The sequence below is a fragment of the Myxocyprinus asiaticus genome, chromosome 33 (genome assembly GCF_019703515.2).
Source record: "Myxocyprinus asiaticus isolate MX2 ecotype Aquarium Trade chromosome 33, UBuf_Myxa_2, whole genome shotgun sequence".
Lineage (NCBI taxonomy): Eukaryota > Metazoa > Chordata > Actinopteri > Cypriniformes > Catostomidae > Myxocyprinus > Myxocyprinus asiaticus.
The window spans coordinates 6,261,588-6,288,012 of NC_059376.1; the positions used below are offsets into that span (position 1 = coordinate 6,261,588).

Here is a 26,425-nt window from a genome sequence, read left to right on the forward strand (position 1 = left end):
TAACAAATTAAAACAAAAAGGGTGCATCATTTCTGTCACTGTCCTGTGACTCTGTCAGTCTGGGGTTTTGTCTGACAGGACTGTGGCATCATCATCCCATGTCTGTCTTGTGTTCTGTGTGATGTCTTTGTGTGAGCGCAAGGGTCCGGTTGTGATTTCCCGCCGTACGCTCTTCTGTCGGTCTTGTTTCATGTCTGGAGCATGGTGTCTGGATGCTGACCCTTCTGTCTGGTTTGGTTTGGTTTTGGTTTTTCTGGATCCGGACACTCGTGTTCTATGTCAATAATCTATGTCTGTCTCTCGCAGACGCACGTTGCGTTAGCTTTCGCGCGCCTGGGTCGCAAGCTGTCTTCACGTTGTGCTGAGGATTGGTCTCTTGGTTGAACTCTCACACAGCTGTCTCATTTTGTCGCCTGTTGCGTGCATCGAGTGGCGTTTGCGTCGCGATGTACGCTCAGGTTTTGTTTAGTGTGGGAATGCGTGGTATCGCTTTGTTTGGCGTTGCTGTGCATTCTCTCGTCTGTTCTGTCGGTTGGCATGAGCGTATATATCTCTTAATGTCTTGGCAATGTGCACTCATGCCATTCGGGTGCTTTGTTGTCTTGTGAGAGCACGTGGCTTTGTTTTCTTTCTGTATCGCCACGTGTCCTTTAGTTTATTAGTCTCACCTGCCCTGTCTCGTTAACCTGTTGATTTCTCTCCCTATTTTAGTCTCCTCATATGTGCTGTCCAGTGCCAGTTCATCTTGTGTGCTTATGTGTCCAGTTGGTCTGTTGGTCGGTGTGTTGGTTCGTGTTCTTGTTATTCTCTGTTCCCGTTTCCAGTCCGGTCGGTCCTGTTATTTCCTGTTACCCTCTGCCCAGCCTGGATACATTTTTCCCCTAGGGGGTAGTTTATGTTTATTTTTCCCCTTGTGGGAGTTTTGGTTTGATTTTACCATTTTGTTTGTATTAATAAATTTGGTAACTGAACCTCTGTCATTCTCTGCAATACCTGACACATTTCCTGTTAATTTCAATTGCATTTACAACATATACTGTAACTAATGAAAATGGGGGCAAATGTCATCTCCCTTCATTCCCGTTGTACCCTAATATAATTTTATGGCAGTAAACAAGGCTTCAGAGTTTGGTCGGTTAGTATGACCCAGTTATCCCTTGCTGATAGATGTTGTAACTACACCATTCGGGGGCCAAAAAAAGAAGTGTATATATAAGTATTTAATTGACTATATCACAATTCCAGTGGGTCAGAAGTTTACATACACTAAGTTAACTGTGCCTTTAAGCAGCTTGGAAAATTATGTCAAGCCTTTAGGCATTTAGCTTCTGATAGGCTAATTGGCATCAATTGGAGGTGTACCTGTGGATGTATTTTAAAGCCTACCTTCAAACTCAGTGCCTCTTTACTTGACGTCATGGGAAAATCAAAAGAAATAGAGACCTCGGAAAAAAATTTGTGGACCTCCACATGTCTGGTTCATTCTTGGGAACAATTTCCAAACACCTGAATGTACCACGTTCATCTGTGCAAACAATAGTACGCAAGTATAAACACCATGGGACCATGCAGCCATCATACCGCTCAGAAAGGATTCGCATTCTGTCTCCTAGAGATGACCATAGTTTGGTGTGAAAAGTGCAAATCAATCCCAGAACAACAGCAAATGACCTTGTGAAGATGCTGGAGGAAACAGGTAGACAAGTATCTATATCCACAGTAAAACGAGTCCTATATCGACATAACCTGAAAGGCTGCTCAGCAAAGAAGAATCCACTTCTCTAAAACTGCCATAAAAAAGCCAGACTACAGTTTGCATGTGCACATGGAGACAAAGATCTTCCTTTTTGGAGAAATGTCCTCTGGTCTGATGAAACAAAAATTTAACTGTTTGGCCATAATGACCATTGTTATGTTTGGAGGAAAAAGGGTGAGGCTTGAAAGCCGAAGAACACCATCCATGTTATGTTATGGGGGTGCTTTGCTGAATAAGGGACTGGTGCACGTCACAAAATAGATGGCATCATGAGGAAGGAAAATTATGTGGATATATTGAAGCAACATCTCAAAATGTCAGCCAGTAAGTTAAACCTCGGTCGCAAATGGGCCTTCCAAATGGACAATGACCCCAAGCACACCTCCAAAGTTGTGGCAAAATGGCTTAAGGACAGCAAAGTCAAGGTATTGGAGTGGACATCACAAAGCCCTGACCTCAATCCAATAGACAATTTGTGGGCAGAACTTAAATGCGTGTGTGAGCAAGGAGGCCTAAAAAGCTGACTCAGTTACACCAGTTCTGTCTGGAGGAATGAGCCAAAATTCCAGCAACTTATTGTGAGAAGCTTGTGGAAGGCTAACCAAAATGTCTGACACAATTTAAAGGCAATGCTACCAAATACTTTCAAAGTGTATGTAAACTTCTGACCCACTGGGAATGTTATGAAAGAAATAAAAGCTGAAATAAATCATTCTCTCTACTATTATTCTGAAATTTCACATTCTTAAAATAAAGTAGTGATCCTAACTGACCTAAGACAGGGAATGTTTTCTACAATTAAATGTCAGGAATTGTGAAAAACTGAGTTTAAATGTATTTGGCTTAGGTGTATGTAAACTTCTGAATTCAACTGTATATATATATCAAGCCAGTTTCACATTATGTAATACCTGAGGTAATAACTAGACTCAAAACAATAAAACTAATAGTAGGAAAAAAGATAATTCAGAAACTATATTCTGTTTGGATGAGTCACATTCGAATGCTTTGTAAAATAGCTGAGATAGGCACACATGTAACTGCACATCAGTTGAATTCTATATTCCTGTTTGGTATGCGTTTTTTTTTAACAATCTAATTTGGGGGGGGATTTTCAGACGACAAAAAAAAAAAAAAAACTGCTCTAACAAAAAAATAAAATAAGTAAATAAAAATTTAGAAATGTTGCCATTTGGCAACTCTGTACCACAATGGAAAATGGCCACAAAAAAATAAAAAAATAAAAAATAAAAAATTCTTACAAATAATCAATTTCTCATTGAATTGAATTAATATTTTTATTATTAATTGATGTATTTATACACATGGAATTCCTAAACACTAAGATTGAGTGAATCTCTATCATGCTTTCTTCAATATTTGTTGATTATTTATGTAATTTTTACTGTCACTAAAGCCAAGCTCATCCTCAAGTGTGTCAACTAGAAGTGAGCACTGTGCACTCTTCTTGCCCTTTCCATAAAACATTGCTGTGTTCATTTTTGTCTTAATAATTGTGCTATTTATGCATTTGTAAAAAATAAATAATAATAATAATAATAATAATAATAAATTGTTGTCATAAGGCTACACTTAAACAGCGATTTTAATTTGGCATGTTTCACCATTGCTCGGCACAGTGAACAACTAATCTCCACTTCATTTTGGAGATAGTACGTAGATAAAAACTGTGATAGAAACTATGGTTACCATGGTAATTTTAGTGTTTTTTGCAATCAGATTCCTATATGTGATAGAATTTACAAGTACAGCTCATGGATGATGCAGTAACCAAACAAATGAAATATGATACAATGCATTTGCCTTTTAAAAACACTTGACACGCTTGTTTTCACCACAAGTGAATGCAAATACTGTATATAGAGTTACTTTATAAAAGAAACCTAGTAGATGAAAATAAACAGCAATCCATAATCATGTAGGCTGAAAAGATCAAGACTACTAATCAGTTCAGGTTTTAAGACTAACAGTAAACAGCAAGCAAGCACTTTGTTTTTTTTGGTTGCTCATACAGTTAATCCATATGAATACCTATTTCAAGAGGGATATTTGTGAAAACAACAAACATACACTTGAAAATGTAGGTCACATGATAAATCCAATGACTGTTATCATCACTGGCTGACCTAAAGTCTTTTGGCAGTGCTGACTGGTAAAAATCCTTAACGACAAAAACTAAAAAAAAAAAAAATTGAGGGAAGAAAGTTCTCTACATGATTCTTTACCTATTCCTTTCTCCACCTGTTCTCTAACTAAGGCTGTGTTCGAAATAGCATACTATCATACTATCATGCTACTTGAAAGGACTTTAGCATCATTACCATTTTTGGATTGTGATGACAGGATGATCTACTATATTCGCCACAATTAAACAAGTGCAATAGAAGCAGAGCTCACATTCTCAGGTGCATTTTCTAAGTTAAAGGTGCACTCAGCCATTTCTTCCTCATTAAAAAGTTTTACTCCTAAGAAATTAATTTGAATTTTGAAACATATGTATAAAATCATGAACACACACATCCAGTCGTATGAGTAACATTATAAAAGCTATTTTATTCTACATGGAGAAGGTCCCCACAAGGGAGCTGCCATGTTAGGATCACATGACCAGCCGAACACTACTCACTTAATTTCAGTGACCAACCTGTTATTAGACATTTTAACAGATTAAATTAATCATGGCTGACTGTCATAAGTACATTTCTACAATGTCATTGGTAACTGAAAACTATTGCATTTAAACAATGCTGCATCCAGGCCCCTAGGTGTCAGTGTAGTCCACGACGACGCAAAAAAAAAAAAAATTACTGAGCGCTCCTTTAACATGACTACTTAGTCCTGTCTATGCAAATGAGATATAAAATGTGGCAGATTCATAAACGTCATTGCTATTTGCCTGCCGCAATTAACGTTGTGCTGTGACTGCCCACTGAAAGCTGGATTGAACAAATTATTGATATTGCATAAAACACTAATTATGTGGGCATGTTCGCGCAATTACTCAATTTGCATAATTCCTTTGGTGAATCAGGCATTAAAACAACACATATAATGTGTGCAAATGCACAATGCAATCAGCAGATGAAGTTCATTCTTAGTGAATACCCCCCTTATTGTTGCATAATGTGTTCTGCCTTGTATACTTAAAAAAAAAAAAAAAAACATCGGTGTAGTAAGCTGTTAGTACAATACTATATTATTTTGAACACAGCACTGCTTTTTCCTTGGAACATGCTAATAGGAGCTCCCGGGGCCTTACCTTCGTCCATGTCATCGTTGGACATGATGGCCACACATTTCTCCCAGACCATCTTGACGTCTGCCCTGTATCGGTCACAAGCCCACAGGAACATAGGGAGGAGGATGGATTGAGCTATAGAGCACCACAGTACACACAGCACCATCCAGCTGTAGGAGCGGTCAAATTTCAAGCTTGCAAAGCTCACCACCTAAAAGAGACACAAAGAGGCACTGGCATAATTTACATATGTAAACACCATGTGGTTATGAGCAGTATCAGAAACTGTTTGTAGTAAAAGGATATAATTGCACTCTGGAATTGATTTTCAGAGACTTTTTATTTATATATATTGTGAGAGCTTCTGCTTCCTACCCATATAAAATGACAAAAAGCATGCCGTCCATTTATGTGAAATACTTCAAAGAATACATATAAAGGGGAGACACATTACAACTATCAGTTGGCTTGGTACATTTATCATATTTTATCATATTATCAGATCCATTGTCATGCAATACTGTCTTATTGTGTAAATACTGTCTTATTGAGTCTAATTTGTTATTTACTGTTGTAGCTTTTGTAAATTACTGCGATGCACATTTCGCTTATTTTTATAGCATATGTCTGCTTGGATGCATGTTAACTGCTGCACTGTAGTTTCCTGAAGGAACCTCATTTCGTTTTGTTAATTGCAGGCATGAATATTACAATGGAACAGATCTCAGTACAATGAATGTGATTAAATGTCTACCTTAAATTAACCTATAAATAAAAATAAAATTTCAACAAGACACAACTCAACAAAGCCAGTTAAGCAAAATAAAATAGCATACTATGCCTGTGGCTGAGAGTTACTAGTTACCGTTAGCAAGCAAACAATAGCCTTGATAATGTAAGGTGTAGGCTGAGTGAATGCTACCATAGCTTGCAACACTGGTGGGTTAGTAGCTAATCCACAAAAACAAATTCACTAAAGTGCCATTTTTTAAACAATATTTTGATTGGCCGACTTGGGTGACTGAAAATTTAGTGATTCTGTGTCACTAGCAGTCCTGGTGTCATTAGCAATTCAACAGAACATCAAAGCATTGAAATGTAATCACATGACTGAAAAAGTACTTTACAGATTTAAAAGTAGTACTCCACAACACTGTTAAAAATGGCTAATAAATGTAATAATCACTCGCTTCCACCAAAGTGACAATTAACAAATGTAAATACAGTAAATTAGATTATAACACTGTTTACGAATTACTAAGAATTGTATGAACATGTAAATACCTGCATGACATACTTACAATAATAGAGAGATGCACTGATACCAGTTTTTGAAGATCGATACAAGTACCAAGCACCTAGTTCTAGGTATCGTCCGATACCGAATACAGAGTTTTGTCTTATGAATAGAATATGCCATTCTGATATCTTAATATAGTCAATATTTATTTTTTCAGTCATTAAAAGGACAATTCAGAGGCCTGTTGCATGAAGCTAGTTGAATAAACTGAAAGTTTCAGGGTAAGTTTCAGGTTAATAAAACCAGGTAGAGCGAAACCGGTTTAGATCGGGTTTGGCGATCAAGACACTCGCTACAAACGTTCTCTGTCAACTCAGAGTTTGATCCTGAGTTCATTAACCCTGAAGTGCATGTACATGAATGAGTGATGTTGGCCACGAACGGCCAATGCCTGAAGCAGGGATTCTCAGCGATTAAATTTAGCATGATTTATTTCTCTGCTGAAGATCAAGAGATAATTTTGAAAAATGAAGAATTTGAACATTAAATGAAGAAACACTGCTGCAGAAGTTTTAGGTGACTGCTAAAAAAAAAAAAATGTATATAATGTGTAACTGAATTATATAGGTTCACAATTAGAACATACAGGCTTATTACATTTAAAACCATAAAATTTACATTTAAATTAAAAGCCAAATATATTTAAATGAAGTGCAAGCCATGTCGTTGTGTGATAGTCTACAATATATTTTCAACCAGTATATTTGTTCAGGTGGAAAGACTTAACCCTAAACCCTGAAGCCCAACCCTACACCTAACCCTAACATCATTGGTCCTTACCCCTAAAGCCCATCCCTACACCTACCCCTAGCCTCACTGGTCCCTACCCCTAAAGCCCATCCCTACAACTACCCCTAAACATTAGGATACTAGGGTGTCAAAATTTGGCCTTGCACTGGCTTTAGTATTGGTTTGTTTTTTCTGGGTTTGTTGAGTTGAGCCTGACAGAGTTTGACGTTCCTTTGATTGCTTTATCCTGTGTTATTGTTGGGCTAAGTAAAAGTGACAGACAATAACTCCTATCCCTTTTTCCAGTGTCTTCTTTACACATAACACATGATTTTTGGAGTCACTGCGTTTAGGACAATGACTGTGCGAAATGAAAACTCGTGTGCTAGTTTCAAATAGTTTTGTTTCTTACTGTTTTTTATCTGTCAAAATGATGGAAATCATTTAGAATTATCTCACCCCCACACGAAAGAAACCACATATATATCAATAAAGGTGGATAAAATTAAAACTGATATTCTACATTTAAATGGTTAAAACACCAAAATGTTTCTCATGTTTTCAAAGTGGTCTTAGAAGCATCATGCACTCATACTCAGAAATATGAAATGATGATATGGATACCAAGTACGAGTAATCACCACCAAGTATCCGCTCGATACATATCTGTGCATCTCTAGACAATAATAACAATATCAATCCTCTTTATGTATGTTTTGCTATTCCAAGAACTACACTGTCAGGTTGTATTAAAATACTCACAACAACAAAAGACAAACGCAAACATACATAATCCCAGACTAATATATTGTGTAATATCTCTGATAAAGCATTTCACAGGGTTACAATCTCAACATACAATCACATCCACTAGTATAACCCAATATTATTAAGCAGATGTCAACAACATGGACAGCTTGTGTGGTATACCCTCATCCTCAAAACCATGAACAATACTAAGCAAGGTTAAAGAGAAAATATCCCAGACTACATTAAATAGAGTTTACTTGTAACAAGAACAAACATAGTTTGTGCCGAGCACAATGTGTTTTTTCCGGTCAATTTTTGGAAGCAGAGAGCACGAAAGCATTAATATTTTGTTGCGTCAGCAGCGTGGGAGATCCATATTCTTGTCATGCCTTATATTTTCCCTCTAAGAATAATTTTTTACTCCACTATGTTAGGTTTAGGGTTGGGGTTTGGATTTGGGGGTAGAGTTAACAAAATATGCATTCCTCCTCACTGTATTACATCATTAAGAACTAAAAACAACTCTCTTTACAACTTGCTTTTGGCGCCCCTCTGTGGGCAGTTCACCCAGAACCTGGAGCTCAGTCGTGCCCTTGTTTTCAAAAACGCATCCCATTTTGGCCACTGAGGGCAGTGCTTCGAATTTTGTCAAATAGACAAAAGACAGAATCAAACAGAAGAAAATTCACTGTGAAATCAGTCTGTAGCCAACTGTGGCTGCACGTTTTATCATTACCAAAATAATTCAATGATTTGGTGTTTCCTGAAACCATAGTTCCAACAAACATTTGCAAACACCATCACAAATTGTGTGGTTGGAACAACAGCTCTCTACTTATGGTTAGAAGCATAGTTTCTTGCGAGTTTATGGTGTTGATGCAATTTGACTTCGCTGATGCTTCTGTATCTTTCATTTCATATATTCATTCTATATGTTTCATTCTGTCAAAACTTCTGACCCCGTTTGCATGCACTTCAGAAAACGGCTTATTCCGAATTTTTTGCAGAAAGCAGCGATCCGAAACAGCATGTAAACGCAAACTCTGTTTTCCTTACCCCTTTTAAAGTGGTGGTCACACTAGGCTTTAAGCACGGGAATTTTTTTTGGACAATGCCACGAACCAGGATATGATGTCACGCGATAGGGCTTCTGGTGTAAGTAAATAATACATCACAAATAACAAATAATATTATATTAAAAATATTAAAATATATTTTCTACTCACTTTCCTGCAATAATAAATCTCGTAACTTTGAAATATATATCCACTGAATTGAGCCAAGAGGTCAGTCACACTTGACGAAACACTTGACAGAAGCTACAGAGGGAAAGATCAATGACAATCAGTGCACTTTTTTGTCGCATTTTCCGTCAGAAGCAGAAAACACAAGAGGGGTTTTCTAACACCCTGTCTACACCGTACGCGAGCAGCGCATTGCGTTGCATTGCATCAAAAGTAATAGAACCCCATTATAATCAATGATGCTGTCAACAGTAGTTGTGGCGATTCTGTTGCGGCGCATCCATCACGCCGACAATAAACATTCTCGTTCCCGTTCCATTTTGCGCTACACGCGCTGGTGTTACTACACAAATTAAAGGGTTTAGAACATTTGTGTCGATGCATCCAGTGTAGACAGGCTGTTATGTGCGATAAACTCTATTTACTGCCAAAACTGCAAGGATATACAATATTTTCATATTTAGCTTTTTTTCTCCTATAAAAATCCATTATAATGCATGGTTGCTTAAAGCAGTAGCCTACTAAGACTGGAACTAAGCCCAGAACAAATTATTATATATTTATTTCAGTGATATATGGGCCTACAATTTTTAACACATTAGTCATTTCAGTAGTTCACAGTTAATGTAATCCTGTACTTAGGACAGTGTAAACATGTGTGGCTTGCTGTCCGGGGCGAAGGGCTCGAGGCTCGAGACTTGACCCGAGCTCGAATACCCCCCAAAAAAAGCTTATAAGAAGGACAGCGAGTCTTTGGCTATGGAGCCTTGGATTTAGGAGATGTGATTTATACTGAATCTCTTATCCCCCAAAAGATGAACCGGAAACTAACAAGACATGAGTGATGGGCAGGTGTGCCAAAGAATATAGAATTGAGCTGGGCCGCTAGTGGAGGCACGCTAGGGTCCGTGTCGGGGGATAGGAAACTGGATAGAAGGATAGAAGGCATAAAAGTTGAAACACCGTAGGGACAGTGGCGGTATCGGCCGCAAATGAGCTCACAGAGAGCTGTTGTGCGCAGGAGGGATTGTTACGCCCTAACGCGGGGGGCACCCCCATGGAAAGGCAGGGTCGCCCTGGACGGAGGCGAGAATCCTGACCACCCAGGCCAATCTTAAGTCTCCCTCCTGGCTTGGTTCAACGGATGGGCTTGTGCGGCGAATGGTGCGAGCCCATGGGAAACTTGGTGACCGCTCGAGAAAGGAAGCCAAACCAGCGTTCGAACCAGAAGGGTGCTCACAACCGATAGGGAGAGATTGGAGAGGGAATGCAGTTGAAACTCTGAAGGGACAGTGGTGGTATCGGCTGCAGAGAAATGAGCTCGCGGAGAGCTGTTATGTGCAGGAGGGAGCATTTCGGGCAGGGTCGCCCAGGATGGAGGCGAGAATCCTGACCACCCAGGCCAACATTAAGTCTCCCTCCTGGCTTTGTTTGACAGATGGGCTTGTGCGGCGAACGGTGCGAGCTCCGTGGGAGACTCGCCGACCACTTGAGCAAGCAAGCCCAACCAGCGTTCGAATGGGAAGAGCGCTCACAGCATTCGACAGGGGAATCAACCCAGCTGCGAACAGGCGAGCCTACGATACAAATAAATGTGTATAGCTCACGCTGCATTCAGGCAGGAGATCCCGCTGCTGATCGAATGGGAAAACCCTAGAATAGATTGTGTTGGAGGGTCTGCAACGCCCTACCAGGGGCTCTCCTAGCATTTCAAATGGGCGAGTCCTCCTAGCATTTCGAATGGGGAGCCCACAATATGAATAAACATAAGTTAGCTCGCACGCTTTCGAACGGATGAACACTATGCTGCGATTTGAACAGGAGGGTCCTTGAGCGTAGTGGCTGGCCCAGCTAGCATTCTGAGATGGGTAGGCCCCCAGACAGGCTGGAGAGACCCCCGTGGCATCCAAACGGTGGGGCCAGCCTGGTTGACAGGCTAACCATCTCCATATGGAGATGGTTAGCACGGATGTAGTTGAGGTATGCATCTGATGACCAATGGCCTAGTAGGCGTATTTGTTGCTCGGGCAGTCCGTTTTTAAGCTGCTGTGGTTGTGGCGCCGATTCAATGGCTTGAGTATAGTTTTCCAGGGATGCCGGATTTGATCAGTTACGGATTTAAGGGTTTTTTGGAACCAGAATCGGGAAACTGCATGGTTTTTGTTGTCTATGAAAAGTGGATCGAGAGGGGTTCTGGTAAGGAATTTCTTTAATGGAGATAGTGTGCTAGGGATTTGGAAGGGCTGGATAGGAGTTGGCAGATTGAAAATGAAAATTGGATGCCATTTTTGGTCTGATCTCTTTTGCTTTGTTTGATTAAAGTATCTTATTGTCTCGTTGTCTATGATATGAAGGTTCAATCTTTGTGCTGCTTAGGGATGTGTTGAGCCAATAGAAAACATGGTAATGTGGTAAACATAGCGTCTGCAGAAGCCTGTACGTAATAGTTAGCTAGATTAATTGTCGGGAATATGTAAGACAATGTCAGGAAACATGCTTGCGTGTGCATATGAATGACGTCATTTAAAGTTGGTTTGTCATGAAATTAGAAGGCACCTGAAACTGAGTGCCCAGAAGAATGCTGTAGTCTGATGTTTATTAACTGAAGCGTATGGTTTGGAGCTTTGTAGATTGTTCCCCATCTGTCACTCACTCGGCGATCTGTCGATGTAGTGACGCTAGGGGTTCGCTCTTGAGAGCCCCAATCACCTCTGATTTATTCAGAAAAGGCCAATGAGAATTGGCAAGTGGAATTTGCATGCCACTCTCCACCCCGGACATACGGGTATAAAAGGAGAAGGCGTGCACCACTCATTCAGACTTGTTCTTCAGAGCCGAAAGCATGCATTGTGTTTGTCCCATCACCTCACTTCACGTGCTGCTGGATTTAAGGTGCACATCAGTGATCTCACTCTTGCACGGTTGAGTGTTGTTCTTCCCTTGGTTGCACCAGTTTACAGGTGTAAAATAGCAATTTCTTAAGAGTAATTTCCTCTAAAAGAGCGCGCACAAACGATTGGCATCTTTTTAAAGATGTCCTTTCACCTTTGTGCTACTGGGTGTGGCCTTTATCTCTCTCCATCGGACGGCCACGAAATCTGTCTCGAGTGCTTGTATCACCAGCACGCTGAGACAGCATTTATGGATGGGACATGTTCTCACTGCGAGAATATGCCCATGAGAATGTTGCGGTCGTGGCTCTCTTCTTTCTTTGTGAAGCAGACAGCCACCGCGGCTGCTCCCCAAACCGGTCTGTCCTGTATTGAAGCAGAGGCGGCAGGGACGGTGAGCGCCGTGGGCGATTTGGGGGCGGTTATGGGAGTCTATCCACCGGCTCAGTCCCTGCGGACCTCCCATCCCCCAGCACGCTAAAGTTCATGAGCGAGGCAGGCGGTCCGCCTCAGGGCGGATTTAATGTCTTGTTCGGGGCTCGCGATAATGATGAGTTATCGGTTGCAGCATCGAGGGTGGGCTGCTGCTTTCAGAAGCGGACGAGTCTACTGAGCTCCTGCTCTCGGGCGGTAGAGCTCAGGATGCTGAGTTAGCAGCCATGCCTGCCCGGGCAGCTGCAAACATCAGGCTTGAGTGGAACCCTCCGCCCTGCCCTGAGCGTTCGCGGCTGGACAATTGGTTTCTGGGCTCGGAGCGCAACTCATGCCGTGCCCTGCCCCGGTGCCTTTCTTCCTGGAAGTGCACGAGGAGCTCACAAAGTTGTGGAAGGCACCTTTCTCCGCCAGTACATGCTTCACGGGCTATTCCAAGGGATATGTCGAGCTTCCCCAGGTACAGCGTGCTGTGGCGGTGCCTGCAAAGTGCAGCCACCTGGAGGAACTGACCAAGGCTCCCTTCCAAGGCTTGTAAGTTTACTTCGTCATTAATGGCAAAGGCTTACAATGCCGCGGGCCAGGCCACCTCCGCCCTGCATGCCATGGCTATCCTGCAGGTCTACCAAGTCAAGGCGCTTAAAGATCTGCACAAGGGTAGGACCGACCCAGGGCTGATGCAGGAACTGCGCACCGTGACCAACCTCGCTCTATGGGCGACGAAAATCACGGCGCATGCCCTGGGTCGTACGATGTCCACCATGGTGGTCCAAGAGTGACACCTGTGGCTCAACCTCGTGGAGATGTGTGACACCGAGAAGGTTCGCTTTCTCGATGTGCCCGTCTCCCAAGGGGGGCTTTTCGGCGACACTGTCGAGGACTTCACCCATCAGTTATCAATGGTGAAAAAGCAGACGGAGGCCATCAAACATATCCTGCCACAGCGTGACTCAGCCGCCTACAGGCCTACAGGCCTCCAAAGTCCCACGCTCCACCTGCCCCTAACCAAGGCCGTCCTCCTGCGGCATCGGCCCTGACTTCCACACCATCAGAACCTGCACGCCGGCCTCAGAAATTAAGATTCTCCCACAGGAGGACGGCGCCGAGGTGAAGAGGATGTCACCGAACCTGGGTGGGCGTCTGGTGAACTGGATCGCGTAGCCGAGACGGATCGTCCTAATAAGCCATCGCGATGGGCTGGAGAGCACTAACCAGGCTCCCAGCCTCTGTGCTAATGGCACCAGAGGAACAACTGGATTTATCATGCCCGGGGTGGGTGGTTCGTGGCAGGGCAGAGCCGACGCCCCACCGGGAAGACCATCCGGGGGTGGCGTGCTGCTCTGCTGGCCCACAACGGTGGGCCGGTTGGGGCAGGTGAGCAGCCCCGAGAACCGCCGAACTTACCTGTTTGCCAGCTTCCCTCTGATGGAAAACAAGGGGACGTGAGGTAACTGCTGTGTGCTGTGGAATGGTCAGAGTGAGTGCTGCGCGTCAGCGAGTTCGCATTAAAATGCCTGCGTTGGTTTGAAAAGAAGTTGTAATTAGAGTATCGGTCGATTGGAAGGAGTTCGCTGTTGCATGATTGCCTGTGTTCTGAATGGAATAAATCGCACCCTGAAGGGCACTTTGTAGGGAGAACGATCATGATATTCATGCTAAAAGATGACGAATGGAATCGCTGAATGGCTCACGCCCTTAACGAGCTGTGCGGAGAGGAAAAGAGGCTGACAGGAATCACCTGTGCGGGAGAACCAGATTGAAACGCTGGGGAGCGTTGGAATGATGATTGAATTAAAAAGTTCATCTTTGTTTCACGCATTAGAATAGAGCTGTAATAGAGCTTGAATAACGTGAAGCCAGAGCAGCACCCGTTCATGGAGGCGAGCTCTCGCGATGGACCGCTGTGGTTGGAAAAGTAGATGAGAGAACATGTATGAGGCACCGAAGTAGCCAGTTTGCAGAAGCAGCTTCACATGAATGGGCCACTCCGGGTGGAAAGTTTAGATGAGAACATATGAACAGTCATAGAGAGCTGTTTCACATGTATACAGCGTCGAAGCAGCCAGTTACGGAAGCAGCTTCACACAATGATCTGCTCCAGCAGATAGAGATTAGGAGGAAAGACAGAGTAAAAGTAGCACTTAAAGTGGTAGCAGTCGATGCTGTGAAACAAATGAGCTACTGTGGCATCTTCTGTTGAAACAAGATGATTTAGACGGAAGAGCTATTCTAATGAAGGCAAATGCTTTGCAGCGGAGTTGCAATCCGATGATCCGAGTCACTTGTATGGGTCTGTTCGTGGGTAATGGGCGGGGCCGAATGCCAGAAACTCTCAATGCTACATAGAGGTAAGCAGCTGTTTATATACTCTTACTCTGGCTGTGTGACTTGCTCCTCCCAAACCTTGTTAATAAAACTACATATACTGATGAGCACAATTTTAAACATAAAGTTGAGCTTTAATGGAAAAGGCTTAAGTTTAATTATGGGGAAGAAAATGCTTGACAGAAAATATTAGCTTTCTTCATTGATTGCTGCTTCATTCTTTTGGCAAAAAGTGTTTATTAAAAGTGAAAATTATATAGAAATTTGGTTCCTCCTGGTCCTTGTATTAAAGCGATTTTCATTTTACGCGTATTAATTATTCACACCGAATGAGTTTTTGTGTCCTTTCATGCTGTTTTTCATTTGTTTTCCTATATAAACAAGCTCTAGGTGGACCTCTTTAACCATTGCGCAGCGTATTTAGAGCTGGAATGTCCCAAATTTGGCTGGAAGAAAGTTGGCAACCCTAAACGTGGTTTGAATGACGGATGTGCGACATAGTTAATACAGTTCAGGAAACAGCCGTGACTATCAACTTAATTACTCCAACAATGGTGGTTAAGCAGTGAGTTATGTCACTGTACAGGAGATGCACCTCAGATTATCAGACTGAAACTGACTGTAGTATAAATGAAAACATACACTCACCAATATGGGGAACCCAGTTAGAAAGTCGTATATGAAGACTATTCCACTGATTAGATAAGTAATCTGCAGCGAAGTCTTGACTGGCTCTGAGCCATCAATGGATGAACGTCTCTTGCCCTGGGCATCCTCCACTACAATGGTGGGCACATTAAATTTGTTCTTGTCCACGTTTTGGCCCATCTGAATTGAGAAGGTCTGGAAGAGGGCAATGCCAATGCAGATGACACCCATCACCACACTCCCACTGATCAGCAGCAAGAAGCAGACGCCGAAGCCTAGGCCGATCTCGGTCACAATGAAGCGGCAATTGTCGTGGGTGTAGAAGCGTTCAGTGGTATCATGCCAGCCCACAGCAGGCAGTGTAGACAGAATGAACGAGACCATCCAGATGCCCATGACCGTATGGATGGCCTGCTTCTTGGTGTTGCTCAGCCTGGTAAAAGATAAACAAGACTCAAGATTAAAGTCAAAATGAAATCAAAATAAAAAAAATAAAAAATAAAAAATCTGGTTCCCCATAGGATACAGTCATCCCAATCCTTATTATGTTTTCTTGAAAAACCCAACATACTGTTCTACACTTTTTCCAAACCCCAAAACAAAGACCAAATTTAATAAATATAACTCCTAAAGATTTTTAAGCTACATCCACCAAACTTGATACAGACCTTTAGACTGTTCTTACTTACAGTAACAGTTTTCCCCAAAAATGAAAATTTGCTGATAATTTACTCACCCGCAGGCCATCCAAGATGTATCTGAGTTTCTTTCTTCATCAAAACGGAATTTAAGATTTTTAGGATTTCATTTCAGGCCTCCTCCTTTAAACAATGCAAGTGAATTTACTCCATTTTTTGATGGTCCAAAATGCATATTTAGGGTGCTTCAAAATAATCCATATGACTCCAGTCGACAAATACAATTCTTCTGAACCCAATCGATTGATTATTTTGATAAACAAAACAATACTTATATACTTTTTAACTACAAATGTTCACTTCCATACATCTCTGTGATGCGTGCTCATGAGAGGGCTGATGTAAGCTCATTGGTAAGGTCACGCGTCACGTGGAGGAGGAGGCAGGAAGCGCGTCATTGTTTACAAGAGAAACTTGCACAGATCAAGCGCCGTTCACAAACCAAAACAGTCCAAAACAATTTCAAAACAATATAAAATAAAACATTTCCAAATAATAATAATAATAAAAAATAAAAAAAAACATTACTTCAGTAAATAACCATCCTTTATTTCGGAGCAATGCCGTTGCGTTATCTACATGTGCTTTTCCTTTAGCAGAAATATATAGGCTATATGACTGTCAGGAATTCAAGCCACATAAGTTGTAGTTAGTGAAACCAAGTGCGAGAGCATTTACTGATATTCACAGGATTTACAGGGTTTACACAGTGAGATCAATGGTACAGGTGATATCACACAGAAGAGAAGCTTCACAAATTGAAGAAGAGGTAACAGGCGAAACAGTAGAGTAAACCGATATCAACGAAGATCAAGAGCAAATACAGACAGGTAAATAAACACTGCGTGAGAGCAGCGCGGTCAAACTAGAGTCCTTTGTGTGAGACTTGACAGTGAAGTGGTGTAAAGGTGAGTTATTTATGCAGGCAGTGATGAGCAGGTGAATTGAGTGCAGGTGCGGTGAATTAGAAATCGGGTGATGAGGAGTGGAGCACTGAGGGAGGTGCAGAGTCCAAGGGAGGTGTGACAATTACAAAGTTTTCACACATACCTGAGTTCGCTGGAAAAACAGCACAGGCACAGCCGATGAATTCAAATATCGACCCTTTGTTCCCTTCGATGGTCTGAAATCCTCAGGGGTAAAATGTTCACTGCATACCCTCCAATATTTGAGAGAATGTAGGGGTGTACTGATATCCAGGTTCAGCGCAATAAGCCAGAGCTTCAATCGCTCATGATCATGTATAGGTAATTGATGAAAAGTTTATATTTTTCCCGGCGTGCATTTTCTTTGGGGTTTCTGAAGGTTACACATGCCAAACAACCATTTTGAACAATACACTTATACAAATACAAATCTACAGCAAAGACAATTAAACTCTTGTACAGAGCTCATTCTCTTGTAAACAATGACGTGCTTCCTGCCTCCTCCTCAACGTGATGCGTGACCTTACCAACGAACTTACGTCATCCCTCTCATGAGCGCGCGTCACATGTATGGAAGTGAACATTTGTAGTTAAAAAGTATATAAGTATTGTTTTGTTTCTAAAAATAATCAATCGTTTGGGTTCAGAAGAACTTTATTTGTCAACTGGAGTCGTGTGGATTATTTTGATGCACCCTAAATATGCATTTTGGACCATCAAAAAATGGAGTACATTCACTTGTACTGTTTAAAGGAGGAGGCATGAAATCCTAAAAATCTTAAATTCCGTTTCAATGAAGAAAGAAACTCCGATACATCTTGGATGTCCTGAGGGTGAATAAATTATCAGCAAATTTTCATTTTTGGGTGAACTATTCCTTTAATGTGCTATGTCTTTTCTTACATATTGGATTTACGGTTTTCCCATAGCAGGTGATCAAAAATCCTATAGACTTACATTCATGTAAAGTTATAATGGGCCAAAACTCTTCAAACTCCAACTGTCAAAAAAATTACTGTAAAAACTATATATCTACCTATCTACCTGTCTACCTATCAATCTACCTATCTAGTAATCTATTTAGCTGGCTGTTAGTGTTACTTTAAGTTCTGTAAAGACTTCAAACCTCAAGTTTTTAAAACTTTGACGTTTGCTTGACAAAGTCAGGCCTAACAATTTAAGTTTTCTTGACAAACTTAACTATTTAATTAGCAACTAGTTTTACATTCGTATTGTGATTTTTTGTTGTGATAATAAATTTTTAAAAAGACCACACTGAAAAAAATTAATAAAAAAAATTCTTACTGAGTATTTTTGTATTTTTTTCAGTAACACTTTACAATAAAGGTGCATTTGTTAACATTAGTTAATGCCTTAGTTATCATTAGTTAATGCATTAGTTAACATGAACTAACAATGAACAACATTTATTTACAGCATTTATTAATCTTCGTTAATGTTAATTAATACAAATACTAAGACATTTCTTAACATTAAAAAGATGTGTAAGTTAACATTACTTAATGTATTAGCTAACAATTAACAACACCCTTTTACAGCATTTATTAATCTTGGTTTATTTTGATTTATAGATATATAGTTAATGTGAACACAAGGAACAGTGCCTCTTTACAGTGTTTATTAATGTTAATTTATACGAAAGCATAAGGGCCTAATAATACATTTCTTAACATTAAAAAAGTGTTTAAGTTAACATTACTCAATGCATTAGTTAACGTTAACAAACACGTCTATACAGTATTTATGTGTCTTGTTTAATGTTAATAATATATGTTATATTATATATAATATAAGCTGTCAAGTTCATGGTGAACAACTACATTACCAACAATGCCGAGGAGTAATACCACGGAAACGGGAGACTCGCTGAAACTCCTGTTCAGCATTGACTGGAAGGATCGCTTCAGGAATCCGGTTCCGTCAAATGAGCCACAGGTTTTTCAAAGGATTATGAAATGGACCCAACATGGAAGAAATGATAAAGTTCCAAATTAAGGACTAAACTTTACATTTTTTTTAAGGAAACGTGAGTGGAGTTCTACTGTGCAAAACTTATTTGACAGTTTTCCCATTCTTGTGTATGTTGCTAAAGATTAAAAAAATTTCATTATTTTTCTTCTGCACAGTGGTATTGATTGTTGATTCGATAGTGATTGGATATTTTAATGAATGCGCTACCTTTGCTATATAATGCTAACAAATGTCCTGCAAATGTTTGTAACGTGAATTGCTTTACAATAAGGTCTGTCAATACCTAACATTTATGCTTTTTATAGTTAAATAATGTTAGTAAAAAGTGTTTTCACTTGTATATATACTGTTTTTTTTATTATTAAGTAGTTTAGTAAATCACCCAGGAACATAGGTGAGTGACAGTTAATTCGATATCCCTCCAACTTTTCTCCTCAATGAATGTTATCATATACACCTTTCAATGTGAGAAATGTGTTAGATGAACAGTACATACACTATATATTATTATAGGCCTTCATATAAATTAACATTAATAAACATTGTAAAGAGGTGCTGTTCCTTGTTAGTTCACATTAACTATGTATCTAAATTAACATAAACCAAGATTAATAAATGCTGTAAAAGGGTCAATGTTAGTTCATGTTAGCTAATGTATTAAGTAATGTTAACTTATACACCTTTTTAATGTTAAGAAATGTGCTAGTATATGTATTAATTAGCATTAACCAAGATTAATAAATGCTGTAAATAAGTGTTGTTTATTGTTTTTTCGTTAACTAATGTTAACGAAGTCATTAACTAATGTTAACAAATGCAACCTTATTGTAAAGTGTTACTTTTTTCCCCCAGTAAAAATATCTAAACATTCTTTAAACAATACAAATTTACTTGAAAAGCAAAATGACATAAAAATGTTGGTCTTGTTTTCAGAGAAATCTATCAAAATGTAGTAAAGTTTATGCTTACAGTATGGCATAAAAAAACTATTTGCCAATTCATTGGTTAAGAAAAAAAAATTATTAAAAGGGAAAACAAGTTTATTTTTCATTGGCAAATAGTTTTTCTTTCTTCTTCTTATTATTATTTTAAGCATAAACAATACAAAATTTTGTAATCAGTAAGAAATCAGTAAGAAAATAATTTTTTTGCAGTGCAAAATGTAAACTGTTGTTCACTAAAAATCTTAGCCTCCACTCAGCCAGAGCTGACAAACCTCATTTGCATGTGTTCAATTCAAAAATGGTGTCTATAGTTGCATTGTGCAAGGTTTGACAACACTGACAGCAAACATAATTTTTTTTTTTTTTTTTTAGTTTAAATCATTTTATTAGCTTGTAGAGATCGTAGAGTGATACGAGAAGTAGGAAAGGTGACTCGCAATACCCGTATAACTAGTCAGATATGATAGATTTTTGTTATTAACATTTTTATTGATTCATAAATTAACACAAAAAATACAACAACATAATGAATCAAACACTTTAAACATTAAACCCTGACTATATCCCCTCCCCCTACCAAACTCTCAACTCATCCTAACCCCCCCACGAACACCCCTGTGGTCAATAGAATATAGACACACACACAGAAAACTAAAACAACAACATAAAATAACATACAATAATCAAGTATAATAAAAAAAAAAAAATAAAATAAACTCTAATTACTTCCTCCACTGCCCCACCTCGAGATTCCCTCAAAAATGCTAAATAATTGCCCCATTTCTTATTGTAAGATTCCCTAACCCCCATCCTAATGCTCGACCCCTCCTCGAAGGCAGCCACCCTCCCCATCTCCGCGCACCACTCCGGGAACGAGGGTGCTCCATCTAACTTCCAACTCCTCAAAATAACCTGCCTACCAATCATCACACTGGTCAAAACCCAGTCCTTCATGTACTTATCTACCAAATCCATGACCTCCCTATCTCCCAAAATACAGAGTCTGGGGCAGAACTAGACTTGAGTGCCCAACACATCACACACAAAACTAAAAAAATCTTAAGGCATACCCAAAAAACATGGATGGTGTCTCCATTCAGTATGGCATCTCCAGCAGATGGGTGTGTCCTTAAGACCAAGCCTATACAATCTAGAGGGGATCCAATAAAATCTATGTAAAATCTTAAATTGCATAAGGCGAACCCTTGCATCTCTAGATGCAGACTTTATGTTTTTTAGAATCCTTGCCCACACTCCCTCCTCCAATACCAAGTTTAAATCTTTCTCCCATAATCTTTTGAGAGAATTTAAAGCTCCGTCCCCCAGACTCTGAATTAACAGGGAGTAATACACTGATGCCTCGTGACCCTTCCCAAAAGCAGCAATCACCACTTCCAGAGTATCTGCTGCTCTAAGGGGGTGTATGTTGCTCCCAAAAACAGAGCAGAGCAGGTGGCGCAGCTGTAAATACTTATAAAATTGAGATCTGGGAATCCCAAAATGTTGAATCAAATTTTCAAAAGATCTCAATACTCCACCCTCATACAGGTCACCAAGTGTATTAACCCCCCTCACAATCCAATCTGACCAACAGAAAGGGGACTTATTAATACATAGTTTAGGGTTCAGCCATATGCTCGAGGCTACGTTTAAATAAATATCAGAATTACACACTCTGGACACTTTTGTCCATATCGAGTGCAAATGCAAAATAACGGGGTGCGACTTAACCTCTCCAGCTAGTTTAATCGAAAGGCTTTGCAGTGGCGAGATAGGGGCAAGAACTTCCTTTTCAATACAAAACCAGGGAGGAGCTCTCTCAGGTGGAAGTGACCAATGAACCAAATGTCTAAGACTGAATGCATAATAATAAAATAAAATCTTGGGTAGGCCTAACGCACCTTTGTCAATCGGCCTATGTAACTTACTGAAATTTAACCTGGGAAGTTTACCATTCCAAATGAAGGACTTCGCTATGCTATCAAATTGCTTGAAATAAGCGAGGGGGACATCTACAGGGAGAGATTGTAGCAGGTAGTTAAATTTTGGAATACAGTTCATTTTAATAACATTAACCTTCCCAATCATCGATAAGTGTAATGAAGCCCACCTGTCCACATCATTCGAAAACCTTTTTATTAAAGGGATCAAAATTAACTCTGACTAAATCAGACAAATTTGCTGGGAATAAAATTCCCAAATACTTAATTCCCTGTTTGGGCCACTGGAAGGCACACGGCTGGAAGGCCGTTACTGGACAGTACGCTGTCAAAGCCAAAGATTTGGATTTAGACCAATTGACTTTGTATCCTGAGAATTTGGAAAAGGAGTTAATAATTCTGTGGAGGTAAGGCATAGATCTAGAAGGGTCAGAGACGAATAATAAAATATCAACTGCGTAAAGCAGAAGCTTATGCGCCACACCTCCCGCCGTCACCCCTGGAAAATCATCTTCCTTTCTTATCGCGGCTGCTAATAGTTCCAGGGCAAGACAGAACAATAATGGGGAAAGAAGGCAACCCTGCCGGGTGCCCCTATCCAGAGTAAAATAATCTGAAATTAACCCATTTGTTTGCACCGCTGCTACAGGGTGTCTATAAAATAATTTAATTCAACCAATAAATGAACTCCCGAACCCATACCTTTCCAAAATCTTAAAAAGATAATCCCATTCTACCATATCAAACGCCTTTTCGGCATCAAGAGAGATGGCAGCAACTGGAGATTGATCATTCGCTTCTGACCACATGATATTGATGAGACGCCTAATATTATCAGAAGAGCTATGGCCTCGAATAAATCCCACCTGATCTATATGTAAAAGTGATGTAATAACTTTACTTAATCGATTAGCCAGAATTTTGGACAAAATTTTTACATCTAACTGGATCAGGGAAATTGGGCGGTAACTTTTACACTCGCTTGGATCTTTGTCCTTTTTTAGAATCAGACTGATCCAGGCTTGTGTCATGGTTGGCGGAAGCTTTACGTTCTTTAATGATTCCGTATAAACTTCTAACAAAAGTGGAGCCAGTTCTGTAGCATAAGATTTGAAAAACTCAGAGGAAAAGCCATCAGGCCCCGGAGCCTTGCCTGAAGACGTTAAACCATAGAGATCAAGATAGAACTCTTTAAAGGCATTATTAATATCAATAGCCGAGGTAAATATTTCACCACAAGCAGATTTCACTGAGGGAATGACAGAAAAAGACTCTCTCTGCTTTATATATCTAGCCAAAAGTTTTCCTGCTTTGTCACCCAACTCAAAGTATGACTGTCTTGCCCTGAATAACCAAAACTCCACTTTCCGTGACAAAATAGTATTATATCTATATTTCAATCGGGTCAATTCTCTGAGGCCATCAGATGACATACAGCGCTTCAGCTCTGCCTCTGCACTTTTAATATTTCCTTCCAACTCCACAAGTTCTTGTGCTTTGGATTTTTTAATGAATGAGGCATACTGTATGATCCAACCCCTAAGAAACACCTTAAGTGCCTCCCAAGCCACGCCCACAGAGGATACTGAGGACCGGTTGATCTCCATATAAACATGATTTCAGTCTTTAACATTTGTTGGAAATCAGGATTTTGCAAAAGGGACACATTAAGGTGCCAACTATATGATTTCTTTTTCTCTGTATATGGCATCACCTTTAAACTCACCAGAGCATGATCTGAGACTAAGATATTTCCAATTGAACAATCAACAACAGATGAAATGAGGGATTTGGATATAAAAAAAAGTCTATTCTAGAATAAATCTTATGGACTGATGAAAAAAATGTATAGTCCCTACCAGATGGGTTCAAAAGTCTCCAAATATCTGTAAGACCAAGATTTTTACACATCCTGTAAAGCATCAGTGTTGCTCTAGGGGGCTTACACACTTTTGTTTCACTATGATCAAGGACTGAGTCCATCAAAAGATTAAAGTCTCCTCCCAATATTATATCATGAGGGGTGCCAGCGGCTTGCAACATCCCTTCAAGATCTATAAAAAAGCCTTGATCATCAACGTTAGGTGCGTAAATATTAGCCAAAATCAACCTTTGCCCTTGAATTTCAACTAACACAATAATTACTCTTCCTAATTTATCTTTAATCTGTCTGAGACATTTGAATTGTAGATGTTTATTTACCAATACAATGACTCCCTTGCTCTTACTTGAGCCAGCACTAAAAAAAATGTCCACCCCATATCTTCCCCAAATTTTCAGCTTCCTGCGGGGAGAGATGTGTTTCTTGAAGAAACACTATATCATATTTCTTACATTTAAGAAAATAAATAACCTTCCTTCTATTTATGGGGTGCCCCAACCTATTTACATTCCATGTGGAGAGAGATAGTACACTCATATTAACAACTGACATATTGATATAATAAAAAAAAAAAACTGTGTGTCAAAAACAAAATTATACAGACCACATTCCCCATTAGTGAAACAATCAACCCCCGAACATCCCCCCGAACAAAACAAACAGAAAAAAGAAAAACACGCGCATTAACCCCGTGCAAGAAAGCGCCAACCAGTGACAATCCCTTTAAACTCAAAAGGTCCATGAACGCCCACGAGCCCCCACGACAACTTTGCCATTGGATTGCTCAATTTTGCCTCACAAATTTGTGAGGCAAAATTACATAACAGAAAATACTTTATAAAATAAACCCAGTCAATAGGAAGAATGAACACAAAGAATGTGTAGATTCATTCAGAGAACTGTCTCAAAGGTGTGATCCTCCACAAAACAAATTCCAGTTGATATAAAAACGTTCAGATTCCTCAGACAGACAAACGAATGTTCAGTGAGCCGGCTGTTATGAGTTCAGCGGATGACGTAATCATTCCAATGTCTCGTAAAAAAAAACTCAACAAAACAAACTACAGCCAGCAGGAGGAATAAGCACGAAGAACGAACAGATTAATCCACAGCTGTTCCAAAGGAGTGTTATACAATAGAACAAGCTCCAGCCACTAGGCGGAACCAATACAAAAAGAAACAAAACCGGCATCCCGGTTCCCCGGATGATTGATTCAATTCACTCGGAGGCTGCATAAAAGTATATACCATGACTTACACAATCCGTCAACTTTATAAAAGACATCCTTTGTGTGAGCATGTAGATATTTTGCAGTCATCCATAGTGTCCACTCTCAATCTGTCCGGGAACTTCAATGCAAAAGTAATCTTTCATCAATGCAAAAGTTTCTTTAAAGAAAAGTGTTTTTCACAAAACAAGCTCCGGCCGCTCGGCGGAGCCAACGCAAAAAACCTAAAATGTCACCCAGCTTCCTCAAGAGTAAGTACAGCGAGTCAGACCCACTCACATGAGAAACATACAATGGTTTACTCAGACATTGATTCTATAAAAGACATTGCCAGATTTGGACATGTAAATACTTTGCGACCGACCTTCGTTCCTATTCTCAGTTTGGCTGGAAACATCAGAGTGAACAAGATCTTTTTCTGATGTAAGAGTTTCTTACATTCCTTGAACCGATCGCGTTTCTCTCTTGTCGAACTCGTCATGTCCGGGAACAAGAAAATATTATGGTTCTTCCAAGAAAGCTTCCCTTTGCTCCTTGCCTGGCGCAACACAAGATCTTTATCGGATGATCTCAGAAATCTGGCCAGAATCGATCGGGGCCTGTCTCCCTCAGCAAATCTGTGAGCTGGGACTCTGTGAGCTTGCTCGATTTCCAGCTTGTGGCCTGTTGTTTTGAGCAGACTCGGGAAAAACTTGTCTAGGAATTTCACCATATCTCTGTCCTCCTCATGCTCAGGAATTCCAACAATTCGAACGTTATTCCTGCAGCTTCTATTTTCAAGATCTTCAAGCTTTTCAAGGAGATGTTCCAAATCAACTTTGGTCGCGGACGGATTAGCGGTTAATTCCCTCTCCGAAGATTCCAAAAAATCAATTCGTTTTTCAACATCAGTCACTCCAGTACCTAACTCAGAGAATTTTATTTCCATCTCCGTAATCGATCAACGTATTACAGCGAGATCCTCCAAGTCAGCAAAAATCTTCGTCAACATCACCGACATGTTGGACAACTGACGCTGGATTCCTTCTCCCGCTGCACCATCCAAATCGAGTCCCCGGTCTGTAGGCCTGTCGGGGCTTTCATCCTGAACAGGTAAGTGTCTTTCAATGTCTCCAGATCCCGAGGATTTTGACTTCTTTGCCATGTTTTGCAACAAAGGGTAAATGTGTAACTGGGTGTATCAAATTTCACCAGATTATAACTTGAGAATAATAAAAAATTCAGCAAAGTGCGCAGAGCTCGTCACTCACATGTCTGCTCCTTGCATGGCATCACGTGACCCTTCGACAGCAAAAAATAATTGGCTCTTATGTGTAACATGACTGATCATATCAAGACAAATTTAAATATTTGCAACTGTTTATGAGATTTGAGAGCTATAGCGAAGAAGAAGATTTAAATTGAAGTCTGTTCCTCACACAAAGTTATTGTATGGCTTCAGAAGACTTGGAATATACTACATGAGTCATTTAGATATGTT

The 26,425-nt window shown here is 40.1% G+C and overlaps 1 protein-coding gene across 2 annotated transcripts in view; it reads right to left on the reverse strand.

Moving 5' to 3' along the window:
- Window positions 1-26,425, reverse strand: part of LOC127424733 (probable G-protein coupled receptor 153) — an 86,157-nt gene that overhangs the window by 7,422 nt on the left and 52,310 nt on the right. For both annotated transcript variants that reach the window (XM_051670157.1, XM_051670158.1), the window contains exons 3-4: window positions 15,335-15,767; window positions 5,037-5,226 (exon numbers count right to left, since the gene is read on the reverse strand). In XM_051670157.1, the coding sequence (XP_051526117.1) occupies window positions 5,037-5,226; window positions 15,335-15,767 (623 nt within the window). The remainder of the gene's footprint in view (window positions 1-5,036; window positions 5,227-15,334; window positions 15,768-26,425) is intronic.